Source organism: Geotrypetes seraphini, chromosome 9, assembly GCF_902459505.1.
Source record: "Geotrypetes seraphini chromosome 9, aGeoSer1.1, whole genome shotgun sequence".
NCBI lineage: Eukaryota > Metazoa > Chordata > Amphibia > Gymnophiona > Dermophiidae > Geotrypetes > Geotrypetes seraphini.
Window position 1 is genome coordinate 29,156,280 of NC_047092.1, and position 22,206 is coordinate 29,178,485.

The 22,206-nt window shown below is 44.5% G+C and overlaps 1 protein-coding gene across 1 annotated transcript in view; it reads left to right on the forward strand.

Annotated features, from left to right (window-relative positions):
• Nucleotides 1-355: 355 nt before the first annotated feature.
• The window catches only part of LOC117366379 (V-type proton ATPase subunit S1-like), a 124,263-nt gene continuing 102,412 nt past the window's right edge, over nt 356-22,206 (forward strand). Inside the window, exon 1 of the mRNA XM_033957669.1 lies at nt 356-604. Within this exon, the coding sequence (XP_033813560.1) occupies nt 495-604 (110 nt within the window). The 5' untranslated portion in view covers nt 356-494. The remainder of the gene's footprint in view (nt 605-22,206) is intronic.

Sequence of the window (22,206 nt, forward strand, 5' to 3'; positions counted from 1 at the left end):
ACTCCATTTAAACTATATTAAATTATATTCATATTATCCACGTTATTTAGCGTTGTGATCACAGTTTTTTGGTCATTTAGTCACCACTCTTAGAACCTTGTGATCTATGCTGCCTCTAGGTGGGTTTCTTTCTTAAGTTTTTCTGGCAGGTTTTTGGAGTGTTTGTATTTTGTTTTTATATAGGGCTAACATTAACATAAAAAAGGCATCATCTTATTTGCTTTTGTTTTATTTCTGTTTATTACCTTTAATGTGGTCTAACAGTACAGATAAGGAAAAGGGATGGTCTGCCGGTACAATACTTTAAAAAGCAGAAGTGAAGAAAAATGCCCTTTCCAGGAAGTGAACACTCCTTTGCGTACATGAAAACAAGCAGCCCTAAACAAGTGCCCGGCTCCAGCTGGATTCTGCAGCCTTTTGCCTTCACCGTTTTGAGTTTAGTGAGTTTCCCTTCTTTGCCCAGTCAGTCCTATTCACCTTGAAGAGGTGCCAGCATGCAGACTTACGGCGATGTCCTCATCCTCCTCATCTGCACTTTCGCCATCCTCTTGGGAGGGGTCTTCCCTAGGGCTCATGTACCAGCGTTGCTCTGGTCAACTCATGGGTAAGTGGTGTCCTCAGCATTTTTGGGTTCTAGTCCATACGCTAACTCGGTTGTTTGTTGAGAATTTAGAAAGACGTTATCGACATGGGCTACAATTCAGCCATGTTATTTACCACTAAAAGGGGGGGGGGGGGGGGCGGGGAGGAGGTGTTTATTAATGTGGACCTCTGTTAAAATGTGTTAACCCCCCCTCGCCTTAGATATGGAAAAGCAGTAAACTCCTTTGTAGTCTGAATTTTCACATTGTCCAAGTGCATGGCTTAATCTGTAGACCAACAAGATGTGGAATTGTGGAGCTAGAGAGGGGGGTGGGCAGGCCAAAAGCACAAGGAAAAGAGGGGCTGGATTAGGGGGCAGTGACTGCTCCAGGCTGGTTCCTCTCTAGGGTTACCATATGGCTCCAGAAAAAGGAGGACGGACAGAGACATCCGGGTTTTACTTCTTAACCCCATTCCTTCCCCTTTCTTCCTTTTCCCTGCTGGAGCAGAGCACTCCCTGGAGTCTGATAAAAGTAGTGGAACCAGGCCATTCCCTGAAAAATTAAGCCCTGGCTGAGTGTATTAGACGTGATATTAAAAGTTCCGGGAACCAAAATGACTAAGAGAGGACGGGCTGGTTCATCTGATGCAAAGTTCCGCGTCTCCCTGTGGGAGCTGTTATTAATTGTGCCGATAATACGGGTGCCAAGAGCTTGTATATTATCTCTGTGAAGGTCATCCAAAGACGTTTAAACAGACTGCCAGCTGCTGGAGTGGGTGACATGGTTATGGCCAGAGTGAAGTGAAAAACTGCCGGCAAAAAAGGAGATGACTGTCCTGGGGGGGTGCTTAGATAGTCCTTTGACAATGGAAAATCAAATATTAAAAATAATCAGGGTGGGGTACAAACAACTTTATAGATTGAAGCCAGTATTACCAGTATACGATTTCCGTACTGTGGTTCAGACATTGATCCTGAGTAGGGTGGATTATTGTAATTCATTATACTTAGGAGTTGTGAAAGGGAAGTTGAGGGCTTTGCAAATGCTTATCAACTCTGCTGCATGATTAATCACAGGGGCTCCTAGGTGTACCCATATAACTCCGGTGTTGAAGAAATTACACTGGCTACCTATGCAAGAAAGAGTGCAGTTTAAGATTTTTGCAATTATACATCAGACATTGTATTATGCTTTCCCAAAGATTTTACAAGAGCAACTAAGCTAATAAAGGGTATGGAGGACCTCTCATATACTGACAGACTGAAAAGGCTAGGGCTTTTCTCCCTGGAAAAGCAGAGACTTAGAGGAGACATGATAGAAACCTTCAAGATCATGAAGGGCATAGAAAAAATAGACAGGGACAGATTTTTCAAATTAAGGGGATCAATAAGTACAAGGGGGCACTCAGAGAAATTGAACGGGGAGAAGTTTAGAACAAATGCTAGGAAGTTCTTTTTCACACAGAGGGTGGTGGATACATGGAACGCGCTACTGGAGGATGTGATAAACAGGAGCACGCTACAGGGGTTCAAAGAAGCTTTGGATAGGTACTTGGAAGACAAAGGGATTGAGGGGTACAGATAAGAGTAGAGGTAGATTATAGGGATGGGATTAGAGGTAAGTTACAAAATTAATCAGGGACCACTGTTCAGGCACTAGGCCTGATGGGCCGCCGCGGGAGCGGACCGCTGAGCAAGATGGACCTCTGGTCTGACTCAGCGGGGGCAACTTCTTATGTTCTTAATTCTTCCAGATCTATAAACCGAGAAGAGAGCTTAGAGATGTAAATGGGATGAAATTAAGTTTGGAGGGTAGAATGTGGACGATGCATGCTAGGATCGGAGCATCAAAGATAGATGTGGCTGGCATAGAACTATGGAATGCCTTGCCTGGTATCCTGCGGTTTTGTATGGGGAGGATGAATTTTAAGAAAATGCTGAACACTCAATTATTTGCCAATGCCTTCTTACGCTAAGGTATATTTCAGTTGATAATCACCTTTTAGAATTTTTCTGACATCAATGTATGATTTAAAGCTTGCTTCTATTTCTGAATTGATTGAATTTTGTGCTCTAGCCCTATTATAACAGGAACATTAATGATGTTGTTTAGACATGTCTATGTTATATGTGATAATCGGAGGGAAACAAGATTTTTATGTATGTGGTATGGAAACCGCATAGTTGTATGCGGTATATAAATTTTTTAAAAATAAATAAACCTACAAAATCTGAGGAGTGTGGAGTATTCTAAATACTGTAATTTCACTATCTGCATATTGTAACTCGCTGATTGTCCAGCTCTCTTCAATGTGAACCGCCTAGAAGTCGCACGATTATGGCGGTATAGAAGAATAAAGTTATTATTATTATTATTATAATGTCTAGTACTGAGCCTAAAAGATATAGAGGCCCTTTTACTAAGTTGTGCTAAAAAGTGGTTAGTTCTATCTCCAGCAGGGGTTTTTCCCGCACTCAGAGGCCACTTTTAGTGTGGCAATAAAAAAGACCCATTTCCCAAACTTTTCAAACCACTTATATATATGTATATAGACAGTATATATAATATTTGTAGTATGAGTCAGTGTCATGATTTGTCAGTCCCAGAGGAAATAAATCTGGCATATGTTACAGGATTATAAAATGAAGACAACCATCTGACTGGCTACTAAATTGATGTGGCTGGATTCTTGTTCATCATGAAGTGCTGGAAAACAGCCTAAGAATATTTTGTTTAGTAGGAATTATAGATTCAAGAACATATGCTAACCGTAAAAGGAAGAGAAATCAGTTATAATGTCGGAGAATCCAGACTCAGTCGAATCGAATCCCAGGGCTGCTCCTTGTGACCCTGGGCAAGTCACTCGGGGGTCCTTTTACTAAGGCGCGCTAACCGATTTAGCGCACGCTAATCAATTTAGCGCGTTCTAATGATTAGCATGCATTAAATGCTAAGGCGCCCATAGGATATAATGGGTGCCTTAGCATTTAGCATGCGCTAACCGTTAGCGTGCGTTAAATCAGTTAGCATGCGCTAAATCGTTTAGTGCGCCTTATTAAAAGGACCCCTTAATCCTCCATTGCCTCAGGTACAAAAAAGTACCTGTACAGTGGTGCCTCACACAACGAACTTAATTCGTTCCAGGAGCAAGTTTGTTATGCGAAAAGTTCGTTATGTGAAACGCGTTTTCCCATAACAATACATGTTAAAAAAAATAATTCGTTCTGCAGCATAAAATATGCTAAGATGACATAAAAAAAGATAAATTTGTCAAAATGGTGAAAATGGTGGTCTTGCTGAGGCCAAACTCTTTGACGAGGTCACACTGTTTTACCCCACATTCACTCCTTCTAATTATTTCCCGTTTCATTTCAACAGAAATCACCTTCCTGCTTTTTTTAGAAGCCATGATATATAAAAAATATTGAGTTTATCTTAAAAGGACGACTGTATACAGTGAGAGAGGGCAGTTAAGCGCAGTGACTAACGACTGCCTGCAGTGCCTGCGCGGAAGGATGCAATACATCGGCAGCTCGGGCGACTTCGTTGTGTGAAACGAAGTTCGTTGTGTGAAACGCGTTGTGTGAAACGAAGTTCGTTGTGTGAAACGAAGTTCGTTGTGTGAAACGCGTTGTGTGAAACGAAGTTCGTTGTGTGAAACGAAGTTCGTTGTATGAATCATGACATGAAGTTCGTTGTGTGCAGCGTTCGCTGTGCGAGGCACCACTGTATATATGTAAACAGCTTTGAATGTGTATCCACAAAAAAGCGGTATACAAGTCCCATTCCTCTTTCTCTTTTACAACAAAAAAAAAATTGTTAATTTTGGAACCTACAATACGTGAGTGGTGACAGACATCATATGGAAAATGCAAGCATATGAGAACAGGAAGTATTTTGGAGAAAAAAAACAAGTGAGTGGTTGGAGTGGGGTTCTGGGAGATAGGCCCCCGATGATTTAAGCTTTCCGTGCCTTTAACGATCGACGCCAAACCAGATCTATCCAGTTTGGCGTTGAACAATTTCAGCTACCGCTGCACAAACTGCGGTCTTTGTAGCAGCCTTCAATAATCGTTTCGAAATGTATTAAAATGAACCCATCAATATTAAAATGAGCACTCGCAAGTGATGTCCAGACATTGCCTGATGATACACAAAATGAAGCTCCGGCTTTTAATGCTCCAAATTTAATGGCAGATTTGGCGGTGCCGGTAGTGTTGATATGCGTGTGTTAGACGTACATCTCATGTGTGTGTGTCAAAGGCGCATCTCATGCACGTTTGTTAAATGTTCAAAAACAAAAAAAAAAAGGGGGTAAGGGCACCATGTCCTGCCGAAGCAGTGTAGAATAAAGCATATATATCTTGTATTTTCACATTTGTATTTTCTATTTATTTATAATAATAATAACTTTATTTTTCTATACCACCATACCATAAACAGTTCTAAGCAGTTTACAGGGGGAAGAGACTGTATACAGACAGCGACATTACAGAGAACTTTTGCAATTACATTGGCATGTTAAGTTTAGTCAAGTTTATCTAAAAGTGTTTTGGAAGTACTCAAGGTTGAAGTGGGGTCAGTGATTTTTTGTCAAAGAGATAAGTTTTGTTTGACTTCCTAAACGTTTGGTACGAAAGTGCATTTGAGATGAAGTTGGTTAAACATTTGTTCCATTTGCCTGCTTGGAATGATAATGTTCTATCGAGGTATCTCTTGTAGGTACAGCCCTTTAGGGATGGAAAAGTGAACAAGTAGGTACTGAATGCATTGGTTGTGCCTGGGAAGTCAAATTGGTGAGACAAATAGGTTGGGGACGAACCTGTCATGGTTTTGAAGCAAAGGCAAGCAAACAGGTAATATGGGCTTACATGGTCTGATTTCTTGAGGACATAAATGAGATGGACTGCAGCATTTTGGATGATTCTCAGTCATTTGATGGTTTTCTTGAGAGATCCCAAGTATATAATATTGCAGTAGTCTAAGGTACTTAAGATCAGGGATTGAACCAGCAGTCGAAAGGAGAAGAAGTCGAAGTAATGTTTAATGGTACGAAGTTTCCATAAAGTGAGAAAGCATTTTTTTTTTTTTGACTTGAGCGTTAGTGTGATCTTCAAAAGTCAGGCTTCGGTCCAGGGTGATGCCAAGGATTTTGGTTGTAGGATTAATTGGGTAGTCTGACCCATTTAGTCTCAAGGAGGTGTTCACGATCTTGTTATTGGGACTTGCCAAGAAAATCTTATTTAAACATTTATCTCCGCCATATCCATATTCTATGCAGGTTACATATTCACATTCATAATTCAGATTAAACAAACACTTTGCAACAAACTAAAATCATATGACATACTTTGAACATCCTAAAACGTACACCATGCAATTCCTTTAAAACATAAAAGTTCCTTTAAAACCATAAACTCAAAACAAAAATCAAAATAAAACCATAAACCATAAAATCAAAACAAAAGCTATTAAAAAAAGGGCAAAAACTACAGTTTTCCATCACAAATCCTGAAAACATGGGCTTTCAAACTCTTATGAGAAGATAAAAAAAGCAGAAATCTGATGAACTGAGTCAGGTAAAGAGTTCCCTAATTGTGGGGCTACTATGTTTGCTTGTAGGTAGTTCTCCGCCCCCTCCTCTCCTTCCCTCCAATGGAATCGATGCACTACAATGAGGCATGCCTATGATTCATGCTCATGTGTGCCTACTATGTAGTATCTCCTGGCGTATGTGCACATTTATGCCTCTTACCATGAACTATTTTGCACATGTGTCAGTCGCTTTCTCCAATGACTGGTCAGATGGGCTTTCCACAGGCGTCTGCGAACCCCATTTGAATGCGAGGATCTTTGAAAATCATTTGCTGTTTTGAAATCGGAGAGTTTACTGGCACTATAGTGACCCACAGGATTTTAACGTGGACTTTAGAGAATTGGGGCCGTAGAGACACCTGGACATTAGTAACATAGTAACATAGTAGATGACGGCAGATAAAGACCCGAATGGTCCATCCAGTCTGCCCAATCTGATTCAATTTAAATTATTATTTTTATTTTTCTTCTTAGCTATTTCTGGGCGAGAATCCAAAGCTTTACCCGGTACTGTGCTTGGGTTCCAACTGCCAAAATCTCTGTTAAGACTTACTCCAGCCCATCTACACCCTCCCAGCCATTGAAGCCCTCCCCTGCCCATCCTCCTCCAAACGGCCATGTACAGACACAGACCGTACAAGTCTGCCCAGTAACTGGCCTAGTTCAATCTTTAATATTATTTTCTGATTCTAAATCTTCTGTGTTCATCCCACGCTTCTTTGAACTCATTCACAGTTTTACTCTCCACCACCTCTCTCGGGAGCGCATTCCAGGCATCCACCACCCTCTCTGTAAAGTAGAATTTCCTAACATTGCCCCTGAATCTACCACCCCTCAACCTCAAATTATGTCCTCTGGTTTTACCATTTTCCTTTCTCTGGAAAAGATTTTGTTCTACGTTAATACCCTTTAAGTATTTGAACGTCTGAATCATATCTCCCCTGTCTCTCCTTTCCTCTAGGGTATACATATTCAGGGCTTCCAGTCTCTCCTCATACGTCTTCTGGCGCAAGCCTCCTATCATTTTCGTCGCCCTCCTCTGGACCGCCTCAAGTCTTCTTACGTCTTTCGCCAGATACGGTCTCCAAAACTGAACACAATACTCCAAGTGGGGCCTCACCAATGACCTGTACAGGGGCATCAACACCTTCTTCCTTCTACTGACTACGCCTCTCTTTATACAGCCCAGAATCCTTCTGGCAGCAGCCACTGCCTTGTCACACTGTTTTTTCCCCTTTAGATCTTCAGACACTATCACCCCAAGGTCCCTCTCCCCGTCCGTGCATATCAGCTTCTCTCCTCCCAGCATATACGGTTCCTTCCTATTATTAATCCCCAAATGCATTACTCTGCATTTCTTTGCATTGAATTTTAGTTGCCAGGCATTAGACCATTCCTCTAACTTTTGCAGATCCTTTTTCATATTTTCCACTCCCTCTTCGGTGTCTACTCTGTTACAAATCTTGGTATCATCTGCAAAAAGGCACACTTTTCCTTCTAACCCTTCAGCAATGTCACTTACATACATATTGAACAGGATTGGCCCCAGCACCGAACCCTGAGGGACTCCACTAGTCACCTTTCCTTCCTTCGAGCGACTTCCATTAACCACCACCCTCTGGCGTCTGTCCGACAGCCAGTTTCTGACCCAGTTCACCACTTTGGGTCCTAACTTCAGCCCTTCAAGTTTGTTCAACAGCCTCTTATGAGGAACTGATTACCAAGGCTGATCCTCAAGAGCTATAAACCGGTCAGGTTTCCAGCATAATCATAAAGAACATGAATGAATGCACATTATCTCAGTCGGAGGCTCATCTGTTTCATGTTCTATTTTGGATTTAGCTCACATCCTTTTCAGTAGTATCTCAAAGTGAGTTATGTTCTGCTACACTAGGCATTTTCTTGTCTCCTGAAGGCTTACAATCTAAATTTATTTTATGCATATTCATTTTGAGATATTCTGAAAAACCAAACCAGACTGGAGATGGACTCCCCATAGCGCAGTATTCCGTCTGGACAGCTGGCAGGTTTTTAAAATGTACTGTATATTCATCATCGCTATACCCAAAGTTAGCAGTGCTGTGTTAGGCGTCATCGATTCATGTTGGAGTCCTAGTGACTTGATGAATTACAGATCCATAAGGAATTCAGTTTTGTGCTAGTCCAATAAAGTCCTCCAGGGTCATCTCTATGGTTGTTTTTCAAAATGTCCAGCCTCTTCACCTGGTTCCCTCGATCTTCTCAAACATGATGACTCTCTCTTCTGACAGTGCGACCAAAATAAGACAGTCATAACTTCATCATTTGGGCTTCGAGTGACATAGCCGGTTTGATCTCTTCCAGAATTGATTTGTTAGTTCTTCTGGCTGTCCACGGCACACCTAAAATCCTTCCCCAACACCAAAGCTCAAATGAGTCAATCTTCTTTCTGTCTTGTTTCGGTAATGCCCTGCTTTTGCATTTGTAATTAACCTCTGAGAAAATGAGTGCATGGACAAGTCTGTACTTCGTTTGGAGTGTTATTTCCTTGCCTTTGAATACTTCGTCGAGAGCCTTCATTGAAAAGTGACCAAGTGCCATTCTGTGGAGTATTTCTTCCTTGTTAGCTGTTTCTTTGTTTACGAAAGAGCCCAGGAGATTTCAGATCCTTTATAACTTCTGTTCTGTTGCCTTCCAGCTCAAAATCTTTGCCATATTCCATGTTCGTCTTGTTTATGTTCAGTTCTAGTCCCATGGTTTAACTTTCAGCTTTGATTTTTCTCCGTAGATAACAGCATGTCTTCTTTGCTGCTAGTGATGGGCGTTGTATCATTACATTACATTAGTGACTTCTATTCCGCCTGTACCTTGCAGTTCTAAGCGGATTACAGTAGAAGATAGCTGGACATTTCAAGGAAGTTACAATTTAGGGGTTGGTTACATAGTAGAGGCATTGGTAAGAGATAGAAGGAAGGGTGGAGAATTGAGGTTTACTGGTAGGGAAGATGCAGTTTGGGGTAGGTTAATTGATAGAGTCATTGAGGAGATATTAGTAGAGGGGTAGGAGGTCAGCTGGAAATTTGCAAGGAGGAGGGAGGATGCGAGGGGGGGGGTAAGAAGGCTGTATAGATTTTTTCAATAGCAGAGTTTTGATTTCTTTTCGAAATGATTTAAAGTCACTTGTAGTTGTCAGCAGGTTGGAGATGGAGGGGTCCAGCTTCGCAGCACATGTTATTTATTTTTTGGCCCCCAACTTTGAAACTGACACTTTCTTCTTCCAGTAGTGCTAGGTATACAATTGAGTAAACTATTTTTTTAGCGCGCACAGGATCTGTGACGCCAAGTTACTCTATACGTTGTTTCCGTATCCTCAACCCAGTATTTGTTTACTCGATTACTCCCCTGAAGAAGGCATTCCAGATAGCCAAAACCGGGATCCTAGTCGGGACGTTACCCTTGTGTTTTATCAAGTAAACATACTTGGACTTCTATATTAATAAATGCACCCTGTGATTATTTTATGACATTTAGCTTGCCTTTATTTGTTTATTTGCTATACCTTGTCCTTCTTGCAACACAGGGGGGCTAAGTGACTCCTTCAAGGAATATATAGCACCCTGACATCTTTTTCTAATTGGATGCCACCCAGACATAAATATGTTCAAGAGGGGGCAGCCAGTGAAGATAATTTAAGGAAGAAATACTCTGGTCTACAGGAGACGGAACAGGAATTGTTGGCCGTTATTAATGGATTTTCTGTTAACCAGTGGTTTGATGTATGCTGTAAAGCAGGGGTGTCCAACCTTTTGGCTTCCCTGGGCCGCATTGACTGGAAAAAATGTTTCTGGGGCCGCACAAACGTGTAAACGCTGCAGCAAGACAGAGGAGGAAGCCGGCAAGACGGTAAACACCTGGGGGCAGCAGAAGAAAACACTGCATCGCCCTTGACCAGGACCGCACAAAATCACGCAGGCCGCAGAAAAATCTTATTCTTAGGAGAGAGAACGGTGGTATGTTCTGAATGTAAGAGGGAGGAGGAACCTTGTGTATCAGGGCGTGGGTGCTGGAAGATAGAGGAGAAGGTAGGGGATGAAGGCATGCTGACCCGGATTACCAGGAAAAATGACCTGCAACCCTCACAGCACACAGCTGTGCCCAGAGTGGACAGAACAAGGACCTGAGAGAAGCTATTACAAGCTTCTCTTTGCTGCACTGGATACAGAGGAAGAAAACTTTTTCCGTTCTCGAAGGACTGCAATTACTGTGTTGTGCAATATGTAACGGGGTTTGTTATTGCTGAGGAAACTCTTAACATGCCAGAAAAGACTGATGGAAGGAAATGATCGCTGAGTAATTCTATTTCGTAAATGTATTCTGCAAGGTTTTTGGAAAATCACACCTTCTTCCTCTTCTCACTCACTCCAGGGAACAACTCTCTTACAAAGTTTGTTCTGAGCGCATTAGTTTTCAAATTATTTAAGTGAAAGCAGATCACTGAATCTAATTGGTCTGCATTGGTTTTGTGACATTATTAATGAAATCTCTTGCACTCTATGAACTCATTCATCCTTTTAGGCTGATGAACTAACCTGCGTGTGATTTAACATAGTAACACATAGTAAATGACGGCAGATAAAGACCTGAATAGTCCTTCCAGTCTGCCCATTACTTATACCCATTAAAGATACATGATTAAATTAAGAACATAAGAACATAAGAAGTTGCCTCCTCTGGGTCAGACACAAGGTCCATCGTGCCCAGCAGTCCACACCCGCAGCGGCCCTTCAGGCCCATGACCTGTAATGTGATCCTTCTCTAATCCCTTTTATCCTTCTATCCATACTCTGTCTAAAACCTATCTCTACCTCTATCTGTATCCTTCAATCCCCCTATCGTTCAGGAATTTATCCAATCCTTCCTTGAACCCCCGTAGTGTACTCTGTCCTATCACAACCTCCGGAAGTGCATTCCAGGTGTCCACCACCCTCTGTGTAAAGAAGAACTTCCTAGCATTGGTTCTAAAATTGTCCCCTTTCAGCTTCTCTGAGTGCCCCCTGGTGCTTGTGGTTCCCAATAATCTGAAGAATCTGTCCCTTTCCACCCTCTCTATGCCCTTCATGATCTTGAAAGTCTCTATCATGTCTCCTCTGAGTCTCCTCTTTTCAAGGGAGAAGAGCCCCAGCCTTCCCAACCTGTCTGTGTATGAAAGGTTTTCCATACCTGTTATCATTTTCGTCGCTCTTCTCTGGACCCTTTCAAGTATCGCCATGTCCTTCTTGAGGTACGGTGACCAATACTGGACACAGTACTCCAGATGCGGACGAACCATCGCACGATACAGCGGCATGATGACTTCCTTCTTCCTGGTTGTAATGCCCTTCTTAATAATACCCAACATTCTGTTTGCTTTCTTGGAGGCCGCTGCACATTGTGCCGTTGGTTTCATTGTAGTATCTACCAGCACACCCAAGTCTTTTTCAAGATTACTATCCCCTAGCACTGACCCCCCCATTTTGTAGCTGAACATCGGGTTTTTTTTCCCTAAATGCATGACCTTGCATTTCTCTATATTAAAGCGCATTTGCCATTTGCTTGCCCACTCCTCCAGTTTGTTTAGGTCCCTTTGTAGGTCTTCACATTCTTCCGTTCTAACCCTGCTTTGATATCACTTTCGCTTTGAGGTTGCCTTCTAAGTGCAGCGATTATCATTGTAATTGATCCACAAGACCAATAAGGACCCCTGAAGAAGACAATTGTGTCGAAATACGGACCGTGTTGGGTCCATATGTTTCCAATGGTTCAGGCCCTAGATGTTTTTATGTGGATTATTTATTTGTCTTAATAAAGCCTTCATCTTGGACATCAACTCTCCACAAGCCTTTTGGTTTTTTTTTTTTTTTTTTTTTTTTAAATAGACTGTAAAGTCCACCTGGTATTGTCCTAGGTTCCAAATGCTGATGTTGCCGTCCCAGCTCTCTCCAGCCTATCCAACCCTCCCACATTGCTGACTCAGCCAAGAGGAGCCTGGATTAAGGCCTGATCTCCTTCTTTAGGGGCCCCTGCACCTGTCGGCCCTGCTCTGCCTCCATCCTGGCTTGCAACTCATGGGCATCTTATGCTCAGCCTGCCACTTCCCTAAAAAAGCAGGGGACTTGGTTTATTTGCACATCATTGCAGTCGCTACTGCTGCTTGCGAACCTGCCCACCGTGCTGTACCACGCCTCAGAGCCCTGTGTCCAGCCAGCTCCATTCTCTCAGGCATGGGATCTATGCCAAATTATCTCAATTTTGGTGCAGGAAGAGGACGGAGGCAGCGACAGAGTTGTAGAGGGTGGCACAAGTAAAGAGGATGTGTGCCTACGCTACAGGTTGGGGGGGGGGGGGGGTCAGGCTGCCTGTGGATAGGCTAGCATTAGAAATCAGAAGAGGGGCTGACTACAGAGCATTTTCAGTGACTGAGCCTGGTTCCTTCCTAGTCCAAGCAACCATTTATCTTATTTATATATTTAAATTCTGCATATCCTAGAATTCTATGCAGATTACAAATTATTCAGGTACTCAAAGCAATTTTCCCTATCTGTCCTGGCGGACTCCCACTCTATCTAATGTACTTAATTCCCCCCCTTCCACTGACCCAGGTACATTAGATAGATTGTGAGCCCACCAGGACAGACAGGGAAAAATGCTTGAGTACCTGAATAAATTCATGTAAACCCTTCTGAGCTCCCCTGGGAGAACGGTATAGAAAGTTCAATAAATAAGTAGTGTGAAAAGTTTCAGCCTCTGCTAACCAGAGCTGGTATTGTGATGTCATAATGCCTCATTCCACCAATGCCTAAGAGCCAACCTCATCAGTGATGCCACAATGGCTTCATTGTCTTATACTTGGCTGACTTTTATTACATTTTGATTTCTAGAGTGATGCAGTGGTTAAAGCTATAGCCTCAGCACCCTGGGGTTGTGGGTTCAAACCCAAGGTGCTCCTTGTGACCCTGGGCAAGTCACTTAATTCCCCCCCCCCATTGCCCAGGTACGCTAGATAGATTGTGAGCCCACTGGGACAGAGAGGGAAAAATGCTTGAGTACCTGAATAAATCTATGTAAACTGTTCTGAGCTCCCCTGGGAGAACAGTATAGAAAATTGAATAAATAAATTGCATGGTTATAGGAATAGTACCACCTACCCTGCATAACCTAATTACTTCAATGGCCCTTAATTGATGCTTAAATGGCAATAACTATCACTACTTGTCAGTAATTGAGGGGTAAGAAAAAGATGGAACTTTTACCGTACTTTCTTTCCAGGCTGTCAAAGTGTTATGTGCTTGCAAAAATTCTCTAGTGCAGTGTGTTGCACTGTAGGGATGGAGATCTGATAAGTTCTGATGTATTCATATGTCACGTGAGATACTAGCTTTGATATAGATAAACAAGATATTGCCATGGTTTAATCCTCACTGTAAATGCATTATGAAGTTATAACCTTGTAGAGCATTAACTAAGTAATTAACGGAGATATGATTCTCAATAAAAAGAGGGAGAGACCATTCATTTGGAGCGTCTCCTCTCGACTCTAAGATTGCGTGTGTGTTTATTGTGGGGCATTCCTATATTGCACACTTTTTAAGCTGCTGGCACACTAATCTCGGGGCTGCGGCTGGAGGGCACCTGGAAATGCATCACATGCATGCGTCCAATGGTATCCAAGTTTCTAAGGTACTGTTCTGCTATACATCAGCTTCCCCTTCTTTAATCCGATATGCCTTTATTTCCTTTAAGACCTCAGAACCACCACTCCTCCGTCCCACACTAGGTGTCTGAACGGGGAGAATCAAGTGGTGAACTCCTCACCGGTCTTACTTGTTCATGATTAGAATAGGTGCATAAACCTTCATATTCATTGATTTTTTTAAATATAATTTATATTACTTATCTTTAGTAATGGTGATATATCCGTGTCTCACAGTGAGTTAAGCGGTAGGACCCGACATGTTTCACCGAAGTTTCGTCAGGGATCCACACTACAAAAATCACATAAACCGGATTAACAACCCTCAAATGTATCCCATGACTTAAAACCTTATTGTCAACCCATCTACATAAGCTCAACCTTACCATAACCGCTGTCGTCCAACCTACTTATCCGTTTCTGTTTGTAAGATGGCGCCCGCGTTTTAGGGCTGAGAATATATAGCCTTACTGCTGAAAGACCACCCCTCCTAGGTGTTCTTGATCCGAGGAGGATCCGCCTTCAGCCCACCAGGGCGCATGCTCCCCCTTCGGACTACTAACCTATTTGAACTACTAAGATTGCCCCGGGACCATGATGGAATCAGAACATGGAAGCTCTTTCGACTTCAACATTCAGTCCATGTAATATGACCGTGTTGAGTCCATGGATCCACCTCTGTTCCTTCATATTTAAATCTGTCATGCATGCGTGACATATTTAAGTCTGTCATGCATGCGTGACATTATCATGTTGATGTCTCGCATGCGCAGATGCCCTCCAGCTGTGGCCCTGAGCCTCCTACTACCGCCGGTGGGCTTGGGGGGGAGGGGTGTATGCTGCAGAACGAGAGGTGAGAAGAAGGAGCAGAGGTGCTGGTGAGGAAGAAAGGCACATGCACCGTCTGACTGACTACAGGACGTAAAACAAAACAAGAAAGGACCAACAAGGCCTGCAGTAAAGGAATGCAACCCAAAAAAACGAAACTGCAGGAAAATGGACAGGGTACGGAAATTTATTGAGATAACAAAAATTAAAAAATTAAAACAAATACATGAGCAACATGAAATACATCCAAAGAATTGGTCCCAATGCTCATGTGGACTGGACCTGACATGGTCCGTGTTTCAAAGAAACACTTCTTCCTCGGGGGGAGGGCAGGGGGGGCAAATGTTGATAAATAGAGTATCAGAAAACCAGATTGGATGAACTACACAAAAACAACACTAGGCGTGAAAATCTCCTGTGTAAGGTGCTGCACTATGAAACACAAAGATGGCTGTTGTGAGTTCACATTGTAGTCTCGTGAGACCACGGGAACTCGCGGCAGCCATTTTTGATGATGGCTCTGCACGGGGCAGGAGCGTAGAAAGATCGCTCCTGCCCCGCGTCACTGCTAGACCACCAGGTAAGGTCTGGGGAGGTCCGGGACACAGTAATTCAGTATTTTAAAACTAGGGGCAAAAAATTGTGAATAACTGAATTCGCGGGTACTAAACCCGTGGTTTCAGAGGGAGAAGTGTACTACTATTTATCATTTCTATAGCGCTACCAGTCATATGCAGCTCTGTACACCAAAACATGGAAGAGACAGTCTCTGCTCGAAAGTTAAAACAGATAAACTAGACAAGAAGGTGCATCTATATACAGTGGGTGGGGGGGGGGGGGGAATTACAAAGGAAATGATATGACAGATATGGGTGTTTAGCAGGTGGGTTGGAATTTGGAATTGAAAGCAGCTTCAAAGAAATGAGCTTTTAGTCTGGATTTGATGTACTAAGTAAGGAAGATGTTCCAGGCATTCGGTGTAGCAAAGTAGAAGGGTTCATAGACAACGGCGCGAAAGACAAAGGCACGCCCAGACAATTGAGCGCAGTGCGGAGGCGCGCGCCGCTCAAAATGACTGTTTTTAGGGGTTCCGACGGGGGGTTTTGTTGGGGAACCCCCCCACTTTACTTAATAGACATTGCGCCGGTGTTATGGGGGTTTGGAGGGTTGTAACCTTCACATTTTACTGTAAACTTAACTTTTTCCCTAAAAACACCCCCCACAACGCCCCCACAACGCAGCGCGATGTCTATTAAGTAAAGTGGGGGGGTTCCCCCCACGCCCCCCCGTCGGAGCCCTAAAAACATTAATTTTGAGCGACGCGCGCCTCTGCGCTGCGCTCAATTGTCTGGGCGTGCCTTTGTCTCGGCGTGCTTTTGACCTGACACCAAGTAGAAGGAATGGAGTCAGCCATAGAGAAGAAGTTTACAAATAGGAGAGACTTACCCGATGAGCGGAGTTCCTGGGGTGGAGTTTAGGGAGAGGTGAGAGATGCGGAAGAGCTGCAGTCGGAGTGGAGTGAATACACTTGTAGGCCAGTAAGAAGAGTTTGAACCGTACGCGGAAACAGATAGGGAGCTAATGAAGTGACTTGAGGAGAGGGGTTGAATGGGCTTAGCGACATTGGCAAAATATATGGCATGAAGCAGAGTTCCGAAGGGGAGAGAGATGGTTTAGGGGAAGGCCAGTGAGAAGCAGGTTGCAGTAGTCTAGGCAAGAGGTAATGAAGATATGGATGAGGGCTTTAGCAGTGCGCTCAGAAAGGAAGGGTCAGATTTTAGCAATGTTACAAAGAAACAATAGGTTTTGGCAGTCTGTTGGATTTGGGAAGAGAAGGTGATAGATAGATGAGTCAAAGATTACCCCCAGGGCATTGTGCATAGAAATAGAGGATGGGGGAAGAGGAGAAGCAGATTTATAGACGAGTTGCCATAGTGGGACAGATCGAAGGTCCATCAAGCCAACTGTGGCCAACCCAGGTCACAAGTACAGGCACGATCCCAAGGAGAAAAACAGATTTTATGCTGCTTATCCTAGAAATAAGCAGTGGATTTTCCAAGTCCATCTTAAGAATGGCTTATGGACTTTTCTTTTAGAAGATTATTCAAACAATTTTTAAACCCTGCTAAGCTATCTTTTTTCACCACATTCTCTGGCCACAGATTCCAGAGTTTAATTACATGTTGAGTGAAGAAATAATTTCTCTGGTTTGTTTTAAATCTACTACTGAGTAGCTTCATTGCATGCACCGTATTATTTTTGGAAAGAGTAAATAAGCGATTCACATCCAGGGCTGGTGTTAGGGGAGGGCAAATAGGGCAGCTGCCCTGTGCCATACAGCTCCAGGGGGCCCCACAGTCTGGGCATCTCTTCCCTTTGTCAGGCCATCTCCCTCCCTTCCCCTCAAATACCTAAGTTGGTGGGCTTCTCAAAGCCCTGCCAGCTGAAGATCTCTTCCTCTAGTTCGGCGGCCAGAACTCTTCAAGTTCTGCAGCTGGTGGCAGCTCAGAGACACTACCACTAGCTGCAGAGCTTGGAGAGGTTCATAGACAACAGCGCGAAAGACAAAAGCGCGCGCCGACAATTGAGCACAGCGCGCGCCACCGCGCCGCTCTAAATTAGTTTTTAGGGGCTCCGACGGGGGTTTTTTGTTGGGGAACCCCCCCAGTTTACTTAATAGACATCGCGCCGGCGTTATGGGGGGCTTGGGGGGTTGTAACCCTCCACATTTTACTGTAAACTGAACTTTTTCCCTAAAAACAGGGAAAAAGTGAAGTTTTCAGTAAAATGTTACAACCCCCCACAATGCCCCCACAACGCGGCGCGATGTCTATTAAGTAAAGTGGGGGGGTTCCCTTTCCGCTGGGCGACAGGTGAACTCAAATATCTGGGAATTTTTCTGAGCGCGGATTGGGCCACGGTATATCGTCGTAATATTGTAGAACGTCTTGCCCAACTTCGGGATGCTTGCCACAGATGGGGTGATCTTCCTTTGTCGCTCTTCGGTCGTATTGCCTTGGTGAAGATGGTTCTGTTGCCCAAGATTCTTTATCCCTTACAGATGATTCCCCTGTGGTTGCGAGCGTCGGAGGAGGGAGCCTACAGGTCCTTTGTTGGCTCTTTTATCTGGCGGAATCGGAGGGCCCGCGTGGGGTTTTGGAGACTTACGCAGAGCAGAGCTCGGGGGGGGGTTAGCGCTCCCAGATCTTCGGCTATATAATGTCGCGGCCCTGCTGCGATGGGTGCACGACCTATACTCGATGGGTTCACGATTTGCTCCTCCGGGATTGTTTGATTCCTGGGTGACCCCACACCGTGCGCTGGCTTGTCTTGATATCCGTGGGTGGCGTCGCCCTAGGTTGGGTTGTAACTCTATATGGCTGGACCCGCTGCGCCGTGCGCTGCTCTGGTGGCGGCGTCGAATAGGGGGAGGACCGCGGGACAATTGGGCTTTTCGCTCTGTGCGGGGGAGCCCTAAGTTCCCTCCGGGGGTGGGTGCGGCCCGTGGACTGGAGGCTAGATTTGGTTCCAGCTTTTGCCTGGGACATATTACAGCGTTGACCTCTGAGGATGGGGCGTTTCCCTCTCTTGTTGACCTCCGCCGTCACTGGTCTCTCCCCGAAATGCCGTTTTTTGCTTATTTGCAATTACGCCATTATTATGAGTCCTGCCGTAGAGATGCCCCCGCTGGTGGCGACCTCTTGAAGGTTGACCGCGTCTTTCTCTCTTTCCCCGCATTAATGAATTCCCTCTCTACTTGGTATAGATTGGCGCGAGAGGAACGGCCGGACCCCCGACTTCTCAGTCTCGCTTCTCAGTGGACGGATGAACTCGGGGAGCAGGTCGGGGTTGAGACGTTGGTGGCATGCTTCGCTAATGTCTCTCGTGGGGCGCGCAATGTTTCTCTACAGGAGATACAGCTTAAGATCTTACATCGCACATACTTCACTAGGGTGCGGGGCAGGAGGGCGGGCTTGTGGGATACTGACATATGTGTTAAATGTAGGCGCCTGCGTGGCACCCTGGTCCACATGATATTAGAATGCCCCCAGCTGGAAACGTACTGGAATGGGGTACTGGATTTTCTGGCCCGGGTTGTGCAGTTGCCTCTTCAGTGGTCCTATTCGCTTATTCTTCTGGGGAGTGAGGGGGGCGGTGTTAGACCAGGGCCTCAGTTTGGAGCACTGGCGATTCCTCTACACCGCTTTGCTGGTGGCCAAACGTGGTGTGCTCCGGCTCTGGATGGATGATAATGCACCTGAGGTGCTGGTATGGAAGCGCTCCTTGCTGGAGGTGGCCCGCTGGGAGATCCGTGTCCATCCGGAGCCGCTATCGGCACCTAAGCAACTGTACCGCTCTTTATGGGATGCTACTGTGATGGAACTTGGCTCTTTATGAATGACTTTGTGTCTTATTCACACTCACTCTCTCACTGAACGGGGGGGATGGGGGGGGAGGGTTCTTCTGTTTTCTGTTTTCATGTTTATTTGGATGGTTGATGGTGTGTAGGAGTGTATGAGGGGCTGAATGGAGTGCGACTGGAGACTGGAAGAGGGGGGGTGATTGAGGGTTCATTTTGGGGATTCCACTGTTATTGGAAAACGTTGATTTGCACCGCTCGGCCTTTCTGTATTATGAGCCCTTCGGTTCTGCGGGCCGTGATGGGGTAGACTCTGACTTGCTGAGCCATGTATGATGTCCGGTGGGGCTGGCCACAACTCCCCCTCGTCTGAGGGGGTGTTACCTTGTTTGTTTAGTTCTGTTAGATGTTCTACCAGCACCAGGGCCTCAGTTTGGAGCACTGGCGATTCCTCTACACCGCTTTGCTGGTGGCCAAACGTGGTGTGCTCCGGCTCTGGATGGATGATAATGCACCTGAGGTGCTGGTATGGAAGCGCTCCTTGCTGGAGGTGGCCCGCTGGGAGATCCGTGTCCATCCGGAGCCGCTATCGGCACCTAAGCAACTGTACCGCTCTTTATGGGATGCTACTGTGATGGAACTTGGCTCTTTATGAATGACTTTGTGTCTTATTCACACTCACTCTCTCACTGAACGGGGGGGATGGGGTGGGAGGGTTCTTCTGTTTTCTGTTTTCATGTTTATTTGGATGGTTGATGGTGTGTAGGAGTGTATGAGGGGCTGAATGGAGTGCGACTGGAGACTGGAAGAGGGGGGGTGATTGAGGGTTCATTTTGGGGATTCCACTGTTATTGGAAAACGTTGATTTGCACCGCTCGGCCTTTCTGTATTATGAGCCCTTCGGTTCTGCGGGCCGTGATGGGGTAGACTCTGACTTGCTGAGCCATGTATGATGTCCGGTGGGGCTGGCCACAACTCCCCCTCGTCTGAGGGGGTGTTACCTTGTTTGTTTAGTTCTGTTAGATGTTCTACCAGCATCCGGTCCTGCCTGTACTGCAATGTTTTTTGTATGGCTGTGCTGTGCTTTTCTGTTCAATAAAAATTATTTCAAACAAAAAAAAAAAAAGTAAAGTGGGGGGGTTCCCCCCCCACGCCCCCCTGTCGGAGCGCTAAAAACAGTAATTTAGAGTGGCACGGCGGCGCGCGCTACGCTCAATTGTCTGGGCGCGTCTTTGTCCCGGTGCGCTTTTGATCTGACACCACTTGGAGATTACTGGCTGCTAGACTGGAGGAAGTGGTCTTCAACTGGCAGGGTTTGGGGATCCCCCACCGGCCACAGCAAGGGAGATGGCTAACTTTTGGTGGACCTGGGATCCCTGTGTGTTCAGTACAGAAAGAAGTGCATATCTGTTTTTATTTCTCCAATGTCGTAATACTTGCTGAGTTTAATTTCTTGGGGTTCCCAGTTCAATTTCTATTTGTGATTCTTTGGTAAAGATCTGTCTGTGTTTTGTGTGTAAAGAAGTCATTTAAAGTTGTTTTATGTGTGGTAATAATGGGAGGTGGGCATATCGGGGGTGGGGTGGGGGTGGGATCAGAAGCCCCCTCTTTAATTTCTGTCGTGGACCCCAGCATGTCTAAAACTGGCCCTGCTCACATCTGCTCATTCTACTCCATTCAGTACTTTATGGACCTCTATCATATCTCTACGCTGAAGAGTCCTAGACTCTGATGAAAAAGTCCAGAAATTATGCAGAAAAATTTGGAAAAAGAGACTTCATTGTATGTGTGTCTTTAGTTGGGCACAGCTCTTGCTAGGAAGATGGACACTGGGACTTGTTTAAATTTGGATATTTACAATCAGGCATGGAAGAATATTAACTTTTTATCTGCAGTTCTAACCCATTAAAAGTTAACATTCCAGAGGAATCCGAAGCTTGCATTTTTAGAAGAAAACACCTATTTTCACTGAGTATTTCTCAGAAAAGCAGTACACTGTATCCAGAATTAGTTTGCCCAGTGTTTTGTTGCATAAATACAGTGCTGGCAACATAAACAGACAAATAGTGCTGTTATCTGCATTTTATGAAGGCAAAGGTCATTCCAAGGTCATACTTGCTCCAAAAACAAGTTGATCCTTCCACAGAGCAGCACTGTGCAATTAACCAGTGGCATCTTGCTCTGCTCAGTTCAGTCTGGCAGCCTGGCTCAGCCAGTAAAATCTGAAAATATGGAGGGCAATCCCCTTTCTACAGCTGTATTCTACAAACCTATTGCAGTGAAACCTGATAATGTTCTATTGTGGGTTAAGAACTGCTTAAAGTTAGACAGTTCTAAATCTAATAGATGCTGGCATTGTCATCTAGAAATTGGGACACTGAATCATCTGTTGTTCTATTGTCCTTTGATACAAAATTTCTACTGCTTGAAAAGGATAAGAATCCCTCCATCACAGAACTAGAAATAAACGCTTCCAAATACCCTATACAACCTAGCTTAAAACTCCTAGGAGTAACAATAGACAGATGCTGCACAATGCAGGCCCAAATCAACAAGACCACCCAGAAAGCATTTCTAGCCATGCGCAATTTAAGAAAAATCAGAAAATTCTTCGACAAAGAGCAATATAGGCTAGTAGTCCAATCCCTAGTACTAGGTCTATTGGACTACTGCAACATACTCTATCTGCCTTGCCCTGCAACAATGATAAAACAACTACAGACAATTCAAAACTCTGCACTCAGATTAATCTACTCACAGAAAATTGGACCACGTCACCGCGGCCTACCTGGACTCACACTGGTTACCAATACAAGCACGAATTCAATTCAAACTATACCGTCTATTATTCAAAGCAATAAATGGCACAGCCCCCAATTACCTAAACAACCGCCTGTACCAAAACGCCACCACTAGGCAAAGAACTAAGGCTCATTTTACCTACCCCCCACTCAAAGGCACCCAGCGCAAGAAGATATTTGACAGTCTGCTGGCGAAGCATGCAGCGAAACTGGACCACACTATCTCCAACCTGCTGATAATAAACGACTACAAATATTTTCGCAAAGAAATCAAAACCCACCTATTCAAAAAATTTATACAGATGGCTTAACCCCAAACGGACCCCCTCA